The 14707-nt window shown below is 50.9% G+C and overlaps 1 protein-coding gene across 2 annotated transcripts in view; it reads left to right on the top strand.

Moving 5' to 3' along the window:
• Positions 1-14707, top strand: part of SREBF2 (sterol regulatory element binding transcription factor 2) — a 59188-nt gene that overhangs the window by 33878 nt on the left and 10603 nt on the right. For both annotated transcript variants that reach the window (XM_065887738.1, XM_065887737.1), the window contains 5 exons: positions 522-714; positions 1317-1498; positions 3697-3973; positions 6544-6713; positions 14013-14181. In XM_065887738.1, the coding sequence (XP_065743810.1) occupies positions 522-714; positions 1317-1498; positions 3697-3973; positions 6544-6713; positions 14013-14181 (991 nt within the window). The remainder of the gene's footprint in view (positions 1-521; positions 715-1316; positions 1499-3696; positions 3974-6543; positions 6714-14012; positions 14182-14707) is intronic.

Below are 14707 nucleotides of genomic sequence, written 5' to 3'. Positions count from 1 at the left end.
GAAGAGTAGCCCCTGCTCACCGCAACTAGAGAAAGCCCGCACGCATCAACAAAGACCCAATGCAGCCAAAAGTAAATAAAATAAAAAAATTTATAAAAAAACAACAAAATGATAAATGAATAAATCTCTTCTAGTTTAGAACAAAATGATATAGAACATTTTTATCTCTCATGAACTTACACTTTGCAGGAAGTGCACACACGTCTCTCCAGCCTGAGACAACTTCTGATCTGCCTTCTGTCGCTTTAGATTAGCTTGCCTGTTGTGGAATTACACAGAAACAGAATCCTGCAGAGTGTTCTCTTTTGTGATGGAGCTCTGTTGTAAAAGCAGAGCTCATGTCCCTCAGGTCTTTAGAACATGTTCTTCTCCCAGGTGGCAAGAGGGCAAGTGCTTTATTCCCATCTGACTTAATGGTCTTGAATTTAAATCTCACGATCTGATTCCCGTATATATAAAAGTAAAATGCTATAAAAATCCACACAGTATTCGTTCTAACCTTGTGGCCCCCTGTTCTGAAGGTCAAAGATGAGCCAGACTCTCCTCCTGTAGCACTTGGCATGGTGGACCGCTCGCGAATCCTGCTGTGTGTCCTCACCTTCCTGTGCCTCTCCTTTAACCCCCTGACTGCTCTGCTGCAATGGGGAGGGGCCCACGACTCGGACCAGCATCCACACTCAGGCTCTGGCCGCAGCATGCTGTCTCTCGAGTCAGGTAGGTGGAAGGCCCCTCGTGCCACCCGGGCCTGGGTGGGCTGCTGTGGCAGGAGAAGGCCCTGCATGCAGCCACTCGGCTTGTCCGCCAGGTCCCGAAGGGCTTTCGTAGGGGGCCCCCGCCTGCTTGCTTCTGGTAGGGACTGGCATAAGTCGCATTTCGGAAGTAACAGGGCAAACCCAAGTTCAGTCAGAAAGAGCAAAACAAATCAGGACCCTGCACTGCCTTAATTGGGGGTTTGAGGGTGTGGCTGTTTGAAGGAGGATGCGGTCTTCTTACTGCCTGAGTCATTAAACCAGTGGCCTAACCCTGCCTTGGCTAAGATTTTTGTGGCATCCTGCCCCATAGTGACAGGGCTACAGGGTTCCTAGTTAGGCTGTAGAACTGTCCCAAATTTGCTATAGTGTGGATTAAGGTGCATGTATTATTCCTCCCCTATGCACTTCGACATTGCTACTAAATGAAGCAATCGCATTTGTTCCAAAAATGAGGTAGGAGGCTCTTTCCTCTCACAGTGAGGGGTCAGTCAGGTGCCCTGCAGTCTCCCAGGGCTGCTTCAGGAGGCGCTTCCCCACGGGCTCAGCTGAGACGCTCCTCCTTAGGTTCTGCGGGCTGGTTTGACTGGATGATGCCAACGCTCCTCTTGTGGCTGGTGAACGGGGTGATTGTCCTGAGCGTCTTTGTGAAGCTGCTGGTCCACGGGGAGCCAGTGATCCGGCCGCATTCGCGCTCCTCAGTCACCTTCTGGAGGCACCGGAAGCAGGCAGACCTGGACCTGGCCCGGGTGAGTCCTGCTGCCTGCCTTTCCCCTTCCTCCCCCAGGCTCGGCCCATAACTCAGCAACTTATTCCAACACCCCAGCGTATAAAAATACCCCGGGGGCAAGAGGACGAGGGGACCCTACCCCCAACAGTTACAGGGCAGCGGAGGAGAGGGCACCTAGGCAGAAGTGATTACACGGACACGAGCTGATCTCTAGTCTGTAATATGACGGGAGAGTAAAGTGCTCTGGGAGTCTGGGGTGTGAGCAGAGTGGTCAAGAGCAGGAAGGCCCTTCCAAGGGGAGAGGATGGCAGGAATAGGTGGGCTTCTGGGAGACTGGCAAGTAGATGGGTACGTCTGGAGTGTAGGATATGTCGGGGGAGACGAGGGCTAAGGCTGGTAGTGTAGCTAGGGCCCAAGTTGGAGACGTATTTGACTAGTAACTGATTTGAGGTTTTTGTCCCAGTTCTCTGGAGAACCAGGAAGGTTTTTGAGCAGGAAAATTCGCTGCAAGTCCTCTTTTGAAATCAACAAAGGAGTTTATGGGAAGGATTCTGGGGCAAACTCACGGCACGGAAGGAAGAGTTAAACACCCATGTCTCGGGAGGAGCAAGGACCAGTCCAGCCCTCGGCAGCAGGTAGCCATGGGCTTGCTCTCCCCGCCTGTCAGCTGCGGAGCCCACAAGAGAGAATTTGGCCAGCCAGTCTGTCAGTGGACCTGTCAGCCATGTCCAGGGCTGCGGCTACTGCAATATAGGTGTGGTTGTTGGCGCCACCCCTAACGCAGGATGACACGTACCCCTAGATGTTTATCCTAGAGACAGGTTCAGGGCTGTGTTTTACGAACGTCATTCTGGTGGCTATATGAAGGGTGGGTTGGAGGAGGGAGACACAGATGCTTGGAAGCAAGTGAGGGTGCTCTTAGAAGAGGCTGGGTGAGAGGTGACAAGGAGCTGGAAATTGAAAGTAAAGGCATGAATTCAAGAAATACCTGAGATGTGAAATGGAAGGAAAGTGGCAGTGACAGTGACTCAGAGGTGGGGGAGGCTGGAAGCTGTGGTGGACTCCGTCTAACCGTGTTGCTTGAAAGTGCTGTGAGAGGGCCCTGAGGGTGAGAAGCTTCCCGACCAGGAGGCAGGCCGTGGTGGCCAAGATGTGTTGGGATCAGGGTGTGTTGGAAGCTGTGCGTCTGCCAGGGGAGGGCACTCAAGGGCGAGTTGGATTGGTGAGTTGGAAGAGACAAGAGCCAAAGCCCGAGCCTTGGAAACAGCCAACCTTCCTGGGAAAGACGGGAAAGAGGAGCCAGGAGACACAGTGAAAGGCCCACCTCCTTTGGAATCTGTAAACACAGGTGCTTCTCCTGGCTGGAAGGATGGCAGCACCACCTCAGAGACTGTCATCCTCAGAGCGTTGGCATCCACTTTCCCCTTGTAAGGATCCTCTTTTCTGTAATGGTGCAGGAAGGAAAGTACAGGTATCATACCCACTGCGTGATGGGAAAGGAGAAGAGCGTTTACTTCAGTTTCTCAAGGCTGTGTCGCCTACAGTTATGAGAAAAACAGAGAAAAAGGCCTTCAATACAGGGCAGCAGACTCCCTGCTAGACCCTCTCAGGTTGGCAGGGAGTTGTTCAGATCCTTGGTTAGAGTAGTTTAGCTGTGTATTTGCCTAAAACTGTGGTTCTCAAACGTCAGCAGACATTAGGATCACCCAGAGGCTCTGATTCATTAGGTCGGGGGGTGGGGGGGGGAGGGTTAGGGTGAGGCATGAAGAATTCACATTTCTCACAAGATTCCCAGAAACCAGTAGCATCTAACAAGATGCTGCTGATCTCTGGGAACCACACTTTGAGGACCTAAAAGATCACATCGTTCATTATCTAGATCCATGTCATCACCTTATGTATGAAAGCTACATACATAAATTCTGAAATTCTGAACAGTATTTGCTTGAAGATATAACACAGTGCCATCCCAATTTAGTAAAAAGACTGGGAGGAAATATATTAAAATGTCAGCAGTCATTCTTTCTGGGGGATAAGATTACAGGTGATTTCTTTTTACTTTTTTGTAGCTTTCTAAATTTTCCCAGATTTTCTTCAGTGAGTATGTATTACTCTAATAGTCTGGAGGGGTGAAGGGAAAGTAAGAGTTTTTGTTAAAGTAAAACAAAAAGGCCACATCAAGGCCAGCGAACATTACACCTTCCTGCTTCTTGCTAGGGGGATTTTGCAGCTGCCGCTGCAAACCTGCAAACCTGCCTGTCGGTGTTGGGCCGGGCACTGCCCACCTCCCGCCTAGACCTGGCCTGCAGCCTCTCCTGGAACGTGATCCGCTACAGCCTGCAGAAGCTGCGCCTGGTGCGCTGGCTGCTCAAGAAGGTCTTCCAGCACCGGCGGGCCACCCTGGCCACTGCCGCAGGCTTTGAGGAGGAAGCTAAGACCAGCGCTCGGGATGCAGCCCTGGCCTATCACAGGCTGCACCAGCTGCACATCACAGGTGAGGGCTGCCACCACGGCCTGTCTTGCCTCGAAGTGCCCCCATGCCATCGCTCCACCCTGGCGCAGTTTGCCAGTTTTCTGCCCCAGCTGAATGATGTCCCCTTCACACTACCCGTTTAGGATGGTTAGACAAACAGCTACAGCGGTAAAGATTGCAGTTCATCAATTTAAGACACACATTTTTCACATTAACATCTCTACGCTTGGCTTTGTCCTCTACACAATGAATGTCATGGTTGAGTTGGCAATGTTTTTTCCTTGGTGGTACTTAATAGTGAAACTTAAAATTGATGGCATCTTAGATTCAGTGAAATACGATCATTTATTTCATTCAACGAACTCCTGCTCTAATGGAGAAGCAGACAGGTCAGCAAGTGAATTACAGTTCAGTGTGGTAGAGGTAGCAGAAGAATTGGATTTCAGTTCAGGGGAAGGGGTCCTTGTTGGGGAGGGTTTCAGGAAAGGCTTTCTGGAAAGTCTCGGCTTTGCACGAAAGGATGTGTAGAGTTCACCAGCTCTGCAGAAGGGGAGGTGCCTTCCAGGCAGAGGGATGCATGTTCCCAAGGAGGAACCCCACGTGGGTAGCTCTGGAGGAGAATATTTCAGTGGTCCCCAAGATGGCTGTGCGAGGGGAGAGGGATGGGAGCCAGTGCAGTGGAGGAAATGACGTCATCAGGTCTGTGCTTCTGAGGTCGAGAAGATTCGCTCTGAAGAGAGCATTGAGGCTGCCTTCAGGGAGGACCAGTGGAAGCTAATGCAGGTGCCAAGAGGACAGGACAGAGATAAAGGAGAAAGTGGGGTTGACAGGCCTTGGGGACTCATTGGACGGGAAGGGTAAGGAAAGGAGCTAGCTAAGATGGTTCCCTGGTTTCTTGTTTGAGCGTTTGGGTGAACGCTGTTGCCACCAGCAAAGGTAAGGAAAATGAGAGGAAAAGCAGTTTTCTAGGGAGGAGGTGAGAAGTTCCGCTCGGGACACTTGCCTGTGAGACACCGAGGGGAAATGATGCAGTGGTGGGGGCCACGCTGGATCTGCAGGCCAAGGAAAGGAGCTGGGTCTTTGGCCTGCAGGTGAGAATGAAAACCATGAGTGCTGATGAGAGGGCTTGTGGTGAAGGGGGGCCCCTCGAGGGCATGTGGAAGGAGACCCGCACGGAAGGGGCAGGCCCGGGACAAGGAGTCGGGCAGAGGCTGCCTGAGAGGTGGTCAGGCAGGAGAGGCCAAGATGCTTGGTGTAGGGGGAGCAAAGTCAGAGGGTTCAAGAAGGGAAGTTGCTGCTGGGCCATCGGTAAGATGAGGGCAGAGCAGCAGTGGGATGTGGTAACAGGATATAAGGCCCTGGTGGCTGAGGGAGGGAGCTTCAGCCCAGGCCCCAGGGGGAGTGGAGATGAGACACTGGAGCCAGCTGTGGGGTGTGAGCACCTGGGGCCTTTGTAGAGTTCTAGCAGAGGGCCATTTTCAGACCTACCCTGCTTCTCTGTCCCATCAGTGTGCCCGGGCCCCGGGGGAGGGAAGCAGCTCCACCCCAGGTCTCTGATCTGGAGGCTGCATCTGTTCAGGAGAATTCCAGCTGGGATGGTTCACATCACTCATTCTGCCCACATTCACTGAGCACTCTGTGGGCCTGGCCCCGCACAAGGCACCAAGAGGACAGAGGTGACACGGTCCCCACACTGCCCTCCGCCTTCCTTCCCTGCAAAGGAGAAAGTCCAGTCGGTGGTGCCTCCCGGGGGAGACCAACACCTAAGGCCTGTGCAGAATGAAGCCTGGGGGCTGATAAAAGACCAGAGAGGCTGGGTGGGATCAGGAGGCCTGGCTGGGCCACCCCTGAGGCTCAGCAAAATGAGGCGCCTGCTTGCCTTGGGCACCTCCCTGCACTGTGGTGAGGACTGAAGCAGGCAGCAGCGTGAAAGCCTCAGAGCCTCGACGGGCCCCGGGGCCTTAGCAAGGGCACTCTGGTCCCCGAGTTCAGGGCCACCGCAGATGAGCTGTACAGCCCTCACGGGAGGGTTAGTAAGCCTCTCCTGGCCTTCCACCTCTGCCCCACGATGTGTCCACTGTCACGGCTCAGTTGTGTGTCACGTGCCCCCCCTCAGGAGGGTGTGCGCTTATATACTGTGGGGTCTTGTTGAATGAAATAAATTCACGTCAGTTTGTTCTTGGGTTTTTGTCTTTAATTTTTATAACCTTTCTCGCAACATTTGGAGACACAGGACTGTGTTAGCAGGACGTGGCCATGCTGTTGACGCCGTTTTGGAAAGCATTGCAGTTTGCGCCTCTGAGTCCTGTTCAGCGGCCTGCAGTCACAGCCACTCCCCATTACACAGGGCTGGGGCCGCGGGCCAGGCCCGTGACCTGTGTTTTCTCTTGTCCCCAACAACCTGTGAGGCAGAAAGGAGCACACCACTACGAAGTCACAGAGCTTGGCGCCCCATCCAGGACTGTGTGATCACCGAGCTCACGGACCTTCTCCTCTGGCTCTGCTGTTGCTCCGATTGTGCTTGAGAAAGCAGGAAAAAGCTTGGGTCGAGGGAATCTGTCAACAGTCGTTGTCCGTTTCTGCCGCCATAGGCAAGCTTCCTGTGGGATCTGCCTGTTCAGATGTACACATGGCTTTGTGCGCTGTGAACCTGGCTGAATGTGCAGAGGAGAAAATCCCCCCGAGCACGCTGGTTGAGATCCATCTCACGGCCGCCATGGGGCTCAAGACGCAGTGTGGAGGCAAGCTGGGCTTCCTGGCGGTAAGTGTGCTTCAGTTCCCTCCTGTGGACCTTCGCTGAGTGCCCTTCCCAGCCAGGAGCCAAGATGTGAACATAGGTGTGGGCCCCCGCCCTTGCGGGGCCCAACCACCTAGAGGGGTAGACATTCATTCAGTGGGTCATTCCACAAATACTTAGAGCAGTGAACACAACAGACGAAATTCCTCCCTTACAAGCATAACAAGGCATTTTAGTGCCCTGAGGTGAGAAGATTGATTCAGTGATAAGAGGGGTTAATATATGACTCTTCTGCTTGGAATCTTCTGGTTGTGTCTCCTGGTTCTTTTGTTCACTCAGAAGTATTCTATTTGGTACCTTGTGTTGATCACGGCACTGTGGGTCCAGAAGTGGAAAACAATGTATGTCTTGTGAGGAGCTCAGGTCAGATTCTGGGGTGGGAACTGGGGTTTCAGGCGCCTCCAGTGAGCCTGACACAGGGCCAGCCTCGGGAATTCACAACTGGATAATTCACAGTCCTTGTTACCAGCTAGTTCCCAGCCTCTGCTGACCTCAGGCTTCCTCTTAATGCAGCAGACATAGGCACGTTTCATTCAATGTCTACTTTGGGTAGGCTGATGAACACATCAGCTGTTTCAGAAAAGAATGATCACATCCCCCCTGTCCGTTTCCATATCTCATTAATAACGCTGATGAGCTGAGAATGAGCAGGACCATGCCCTGTGGTGACGCTGATACGTTTCTTGAAGTGTGTCACCGTAATCTGGGTGACGAAGGGCATAGGAGAGCCCAGTGTACTTTCTGTGTCTCAACCCCATTTCCAAGACCCAAATAAGACGTTCATTCAGCAAATGTGACTGAGTCCCTGCTCTAGGCCAGGCACTTCCCAGGGAGGACGTGCAGTGGCAAGCAGGACATTCGCCCTGCCTGGGGGAGCACATAGTCTGTCAGGGAAACCAGACCAGGACCAGGCCTTTGGGGCAGTAGATGAGTGTGAGGGTGGGGCTAATCTGGCTGCCCAGAGAGCACACTGGGCTCCCGACCCCATCTTAGAGGAAGTCAAGGTGGGCTTTCTGGGCAAAGTGAATCTAGGCTGAGAGCAGTCCTAGTGCTCTGGGGCAATGTCGTTAGATTTGTAACTTCTCTGCCCCCCAGAAGTATTTTGAAGGCATTAATTTTACAGAAATACAACATACATACAGAAAAATACGCACATTTTAACTTAACAGCTCTTTTTACAAAGTGAGCTTAACGCATGTAAACAACCACCCAGATCAAGAAGTGGTACATTCCCATCACCCCCAAAAGCCTCCTGCAGGCCTTCACTCATGCTGCCCCCTGCAGAGGTAACCATCATTCTGATTTCTGTCACCGTAATTTAACCCACCTGTTGTTTGTTTTTCCTGTAAACCTTTTATTGAAGTACAATATACATGTAGAAAAGTACGCAAATTATAAATACATAGGTCAGGGACTTCCCTGGTGGTCCAGTGGCTAGGACTCCGCGCTCCCAATGTAGGGGGGCCCGGGTTTGATTCCTGGACAGGGAACTAAATCCCACATGCCGCAACTAAAAAAGATCCCACATGCTGCAACTAAAGATCCCGCGTGCCACAATGAAGATCCTGTGTGCCGCAACTAAGTACTTATTTGGCACAGCCAAATAACAAATAAGAAAATATTTTAAAATAATATTAATAAATAAGTAAATAAATAAATACACAGGTCAGTGACTTCACAAAATGAACACACTCTTATAACCAGCAGACAGATCAAGAAGCAGAACACGACCAAGATCCCAGAAGCCTACCTTGGGCCCCTTACAGTCAGCAAACTGCCCCTTCTCTCAAGCCCTCCAGCCAGGTGACCACCATCCCCATGAAAGGAGAGTCACACATATGTCCTGTCTATGTCTGGCTGTCTTCGCTCAGTGTCACGTGTAAGGTTCATTTATGTTGCGTGTACTTACAGATTGCCCATTCTCATTACGTTATAGTAGTCCATTGTATGACTAGACGCTTATAAATGGACTTTGGGGTTGTTTCCTGTTTTTGGTTATTGTGAATAGTGCTGCTGTGAACATCCCTGTTCATCTTTCAGTGAACATGTGGCTGCGTTTCTGGGATGGCGCTGCTAGGTCAGAGGTTATGCATATGTTCAGCTTCAGTAGACACTGCCTGACAGTTTTCCAAAGTGGATGTACCAATTTTCACCTCACCAACAGTGGAAAGAGTTCCAGTTCTGCACCCTCACCAACCACGTGACAGTGTTGTTTTTTTAGCCCTGCTGGTGGTATCTCATAGTTTTCATTTGCAATTCCCAGGTGATGAAGGATGTTGAGCACCTTTTCATTGGCCATTGGGATAGTTTGTTGGCCATTTGGATAGCCTCTTTTGTGAAAACCCTGTTCAAGTCTTTTACCTGTTTTTTATTTGTGACGCCTTTCTTTTTGTTGGTTTGAGGAGTTCTTTATTCTGGCTACGATCCTTTGTTGGATATGTGCTTTGCATATATCGTTTCCCTCTGTGACTTGCCTGTTCTCTCTCTCAATGGTGTTGATTGATGAGCACAAGTTATTATTTTTTTTTGGCTGTGTTGGGTCTTTGTTGCTGTGTGTGGGCTTTCTCTAGTTGTGGCAAGCAGGGTCTACTGTCTTCGTTGCGGTGCGTGGGCATCTCATTGTGGTGGCTTCTCTTGTTGCGGAGCATGGGCTCTAGGTGCGTGGGCTTCAGTAGTTGTGGCACGAGGGCTCAGTAGCTGTGGCTCGCAGGCTCTAGCGCGCAGGCTCAGTAGTTGTGGCGCACGGTCTTAGTTGCTCCACGGCATGTGGGATCTTCCCGGACCAGGGCTCGCACGCCTGTCCTCTGCATTGGCAGGCAGATTGTTAACCACTGCACCACCAGGGAAGTCTGAGCATAAGTTCTTAATGTTCATGAAATCCAGATTATTCGTCTTTTCCTTAGCAATTAGACATTTTATGTCCTGTTTAATATATCTTTATCCTACCCCAAAGTCATGAAGATACTCTCCTATGGTATCTGCTAGTCACTCTATTTTCAAATGTTCACACATAGGTCTATAATCCACTTAGAACGGATTTTTGTATGAGTTGGAGGTAAGGGTGCAAGATCGACTTTTTTTTCATATGTATTATCTCCCAACCCCAGAATCTGTTGTTAAAATGACTGCCCTTTCCGCACCGCACCAAGTGGCACCTTTTGCTTAAATTAAATGTCCACGTGTGATGAGTCTCCTTCTGGACGCTCTAGTCAGTTCCATTGCACCAACACCGCACACCCCCAATGGCCAAGCCCTCGAATACGTCTTGATATCTGGAAGTGTCAGTCCTCCGGCTTTAGTGACTAGTGTTTGCTCTTTACCTTGCCATATAAATTTTAGGATCATCCCGTCATCCCAGAAATCCCACTGGGGTTTTGATTGTCTTTGTTGCTAAGACACAGGTGTTCTTTAATGGGCTACTCAGCCCATTTGAGGAAGGCATGTGTGTAACAGCTGAGGATCAGGAAAATGGTTCCCTAATGAGTGTCCCCCCACCCCAAAAATATTGGGTATGCCTAACAAGCAGTGAGCAGTTTAATGTGCATTTCCTCAGTTTTCTTCCTGCACGTCAGAACATATATGCATTATAATTTATTTAATGTGATCATATCAGAAACCCTGTTTTGCCACTTGCTTTTTTCAACCAGATTATAAGTCTTGGGCCTCTTTCTTTGTTGCCTCCTATTCCACTTGCTTCTCCAGCATGTGTAAATACCATCCTTGATGGAGCCAGTGCGCCGCTGCTAGATGTTTGGGTTGTTTCCAGCATTTGCAGTTAGAAACAGTGCTGCAAGGAGTACCCTCACCCGCTTGTACAGTACCTCTTCAGGTTAACTCTAGAGGTGGTGATGCTGGGTCAAAGAGTATCAATATTTGGAAAATCAGTGGTATCGCCAAGTGTGCATTTTCAGTAAGGTGGGAAGAGGAGAGGAACCAGTCTCTAGGAAAGTAGCTGCCCCTCTCATCTGTTTGCTTCTCTTGGAAGGGGAATGAGAGACCCAGATAGTACTTTCTTAAATAGGAAGAAGCTTTGAATTTGGTGGAATGTATTTAGCCAGCAAATGAGTCAGGCATTGGGGGTCACGCAGAGGGCTGGCCTCCGTGAAAATGGTGTAGACCAGAGGTTGCCAAGCTTTCTTGGTTCGCGGCACCCTTTGTGCCTCAGTAATTTTTTTCATGGTTTCCTTGGGCTAAAGGAAATACCTAACAGTTCTGTTTGTTAATTAGGTGCAAACATCTTAATAGATATTTGTCTTAACAACTTAGTGGCCACTTGGAAAAATAATACACAAAACTGAAGGAAGAAATAATGTTTGAGTTCTATTCTTAATAACCACAGATACTTACTAATGGGATGTGTGTGCCTGCTGCATGTGCCTTCTCAGACTTTGAAATCAGGCTGGACGTCACCACCTTCACTACCTGTCCCACACCAGCTTTCACGCTGCACTTGCTTTTTATTATAACAGCCTCCAAAAACTCAGCTTCCCAAAGATGACACCACCCAGAGGACGGTCATGCAGTCTCACATTGAGACTGAACTGCCTCCATCTAGCAGTTTATATGGTGTCCGATTCATGTTGAGCATTGCTGTGTTTCCCCCCAAAGTGTGACATATCCAGCGGCACCCCTGTGGAGTTTGCTGCGGTGCTTTGGGGTGCCTTGGCACACAGTTTGAGAACCGCCGAGTCGGACTGGAGTGGGAGGACGTAACCTGGAGTTGGAACTGGCCCAGGGGTACAGGGTGGCCCTCAGGATCCGAACAGTTCTGAGTCTCCTGCCACAGCCGCTCAATTCAGCAATTAGCAGATGAGTTATGGTGGTGAGGTTGCTCCTCAGCCCCAGCTTGAGTGAATTCTGGTGTCTGTAAAATTTAGGAAATGATCATGGGGTGGTAATACCAAGAAAATTAAAAGAGCAACAGAAGTGGGCTTCCCCAGTGGCACAGTGGTTAAGAATCCGCCTGCCAATGCAGGGGACACGGGTTCGAGCCCTAGTCCGGGAAGATTCCACATGCCGTGGAGCAACTAAGCCCGTGTGCCACAACTACTGAGCCTGCGCTCTAGAGCCTGCGAGCCCCAACTACTGAGCCTGCTCTCTAGAGCCTGTGAGCCACAACTACTGATCCCGCGCACCACAACTACTGAACCCTGTGCGCCTAGAGCCTGTGCTCTGCAACAAGAGAGGTCACCGCATTGAGAAGCCCGTGCACCACAACGAAGAGTAGCCCCTGCTCGCCGCAACTAGAGAGGAAGCCCACACACAGCAACGAAGACCCAATGCAGCCATAAATAAATAAATGAATTTATTAAAAAAAAAAAAAAAAAAAAAGAGCAACAGAAGTTATTTTCTCAGTTTCCCTTCTAGAAGCCATGTCGTGGATGACTATCCCAGGATTTATATTTCTTATTAATTCAAACCACTAAACTGGAGCTCCCCCTCCTGCTGAGATGTGTTATAACTGAAGTTTTTCTTTTCTAAGAATTAAGCTTAAAAATGTATTTTAACTTAATGATTTTCTAAATCGCTTCTCTGGGTTCCTCTTGCAATATCACCTAACCAGGCTTTGTTTCTGCTTCTGTTGGTGACGCTTGGGCCCTTCTTAGGGATCAGTGGTCCTAGATTTCCCCTGGAGCAGCCATCAAGCTCCCTTGTTTGTCAGGTATGTGCTCTCAGGAGAGAGCTGGGGGCAACTGTTAGAAGGTTCGCAGTCTTCAAAGGGCCTGGAATTACCACCAAACCCCCCCCAACCTCTGTTCCCTTCAGGCTCCTCAGCTGCTGTTCTCTGACCGTTGCAGTTACAAGCTCACATCCAGGGAGGGCTTTGCTGAGGGTCAGGAGAAGGTCATAGAATTCTCTACGTTTGCTCTCCAGTCCCCTTTTTAAAGTATGTGGTCAGCAAAGAGGAGGGAAGGCCATTAGTGCTGCTGGCCCTGTGATTAGAGATTGAAGTGACATGCCCCACCTGGTCCTGTGAGTGCCGTGATAACATTAGAGAACACTTTGGCCGGGTCCTTTTCTTCTGGATTTAGGCAGCCGTCACCAGGTTCCCCGAGAAAGCCAGTCTCCTTGGTCCATGTTTCTTGAGTGGTACTTTGGCAGGGCTATTTCTGACCCTGGGCTTCAAGTCTTCTGAGGCCATCACATTAGCTGATGGCTGCTCAGAGCCCAGTAAAGGTCAGAACCATCAGACTGAACCAGACAAGGAGGTGGCTACCTTCATTGTGGAGGTGAGGGCTGCAGTGTAAAGGTTGAGGTCCACTGCCCGGCCCAGCAGCCCCTCCTCCTCTGGGCTCCCTGCATCTCACGCTTCTCTCTCCCTCCATCCTTCTCTGCTGAGCTTCTCATTCAGATTGGCCTGTATCAAGTGGTTTTTATGGGTTGGAAAACATGGGTTTTAGAATAAAGATATCCTTACTCAAAAAATGACACAATTTCTGAAAACATGGTTAGACAGCATCACCCCTACAAGTCTTTCTCCTGGGGCCCTGGAGTGATGTTATCCTGTGGGCAGAAGAGGGGCCTGGGAAACTGGGGCACTGGCTCTTTGAATTGTCCAGCAAAGAGGCTTTCAGGTCTTTTCTTCACTAGACCAGTGTTCACGTCAAGGACTCATCCGGGGATGGCAGGGGGTTCTCTTTAGGGGGCTGGACGAGTCTCAGGGCTGCCCTTTCACGCCAGTGCTTTCTAGAGTGACAGTGATGGTAAATAACAGTCACTGACCACTTGCTGGGTGCCTGTTCTAAACGCTTCACACTCAGAGGTAAAAGAGATGAAAATTAGTCAAAGCAGAATACGGTTTTGCCTAAAAATACTCTGAAAGATATGTAATTAAAATGACAGATGAGAAAAAGTCCCAGGACCCAGTGGGCCACCTGGCTAGGGTGCAGCGCCATTGATGGGGCTGAGGGCTAAAGTGCCGCAAGGGGCCTGGGAGAGCCCTCCTCAGCTCTGCAGTTGAATGCCAGCACAGCCTAGAACAAGATTCGAGTCGGGTTAGGCAGACCCAGCAGGACAGGGTGCAGCCGGGCCCCTGTGGGTGCCTTGAGGCCCCACCCCCATCCAGCTGGGGCTTGTATGCGGTCATCGAGCCCGGCAGACTCCACCAGGGCCATGGCCCTGGTTTCAGTGAGGGCATTTCCTTCCAGGTATGTGAGTGCCCCAGCCCTCCTGCTGACCTTCCTTCCCCAGCCTGCCTCCACCATGGTGGCGCAGCCAGCGTTCTGCCACCCTGCTGTCACCGTGGTCCTTGTCCTTCCACAGAGCTACTTCCTCAGTCGCGCCCAGAGCCTGTGTGGCCCCGAGCGCAGCGCTGTTCCCGACTCACTGCGCTGGCTCTGCCACCCCCTGGGTCAGAAGTTTTTCATGGAGCGGAGCTGGTCCGTGAAGTCGGCTGCCAAGGAGAGTCTGTACTGTGCCCAGAGGAACCCAGGTGAGAGCACCTGTGCAGCTATGAGAGCCACCAGTACCACAGGGTGGCTACACTCCAGACACGTGGGGACACAGGATGCCTCAGCCATGTTTTCCTTAAACTCAGGGAGGTCATGAGCCTGGTCAGCAGCTAAGCTGGGTTTGCAGCTCGCCTCTCTCTGACATGCAGAGCCCGTGGTCCTGACATCAGTCACACCGCCACACGTTACTAATGGTGATTGAGCACCAGCTGGAATCTTGCCCTTGTTCTGGGCGCTTTGGAGACTCAGAGGATGTGTGGAGTTGCTGTTTGCTGGCCCCAATCTCCCGCTCCCCCTGGAAAGCAGACAGACATAGACGGAGCAGTTAGGGAACAACAGGCGACAGACGGTCATCAAGTGCTCAGAGTGGTGGCAGGGACAGGGCTCCAGGCGTCGGGAGGAGATGCTGGCTTGCTGTCCCCGGTGTCTGACAGTGATTGGAGTCCCCTCACCCGGCCTCGGAGCAGGAGAGGCTGTTCGGGTTGGCTCAGACTTGAGCAGCCGTGG

This window comes from Phocoena phocoena, chromosome 11 (genome assembly GCF_963924675.1).
Source record: "Phocoena phocoena chromosome 11, mPhoPho1.1, whole genome shotgun sequence".
Taxonomy (NCBI): Eukaryota; Metazoa; Chordata; class Mammalia; order Artiodactyla; family Phocoenidae; genus Phocoena; species Phocoena phocoena.
The sequence above is the reverse complement of the archived record's forward strand: the minus strand, read 5'-3'. Positions and strand labels throughout refer to the sequence as shown.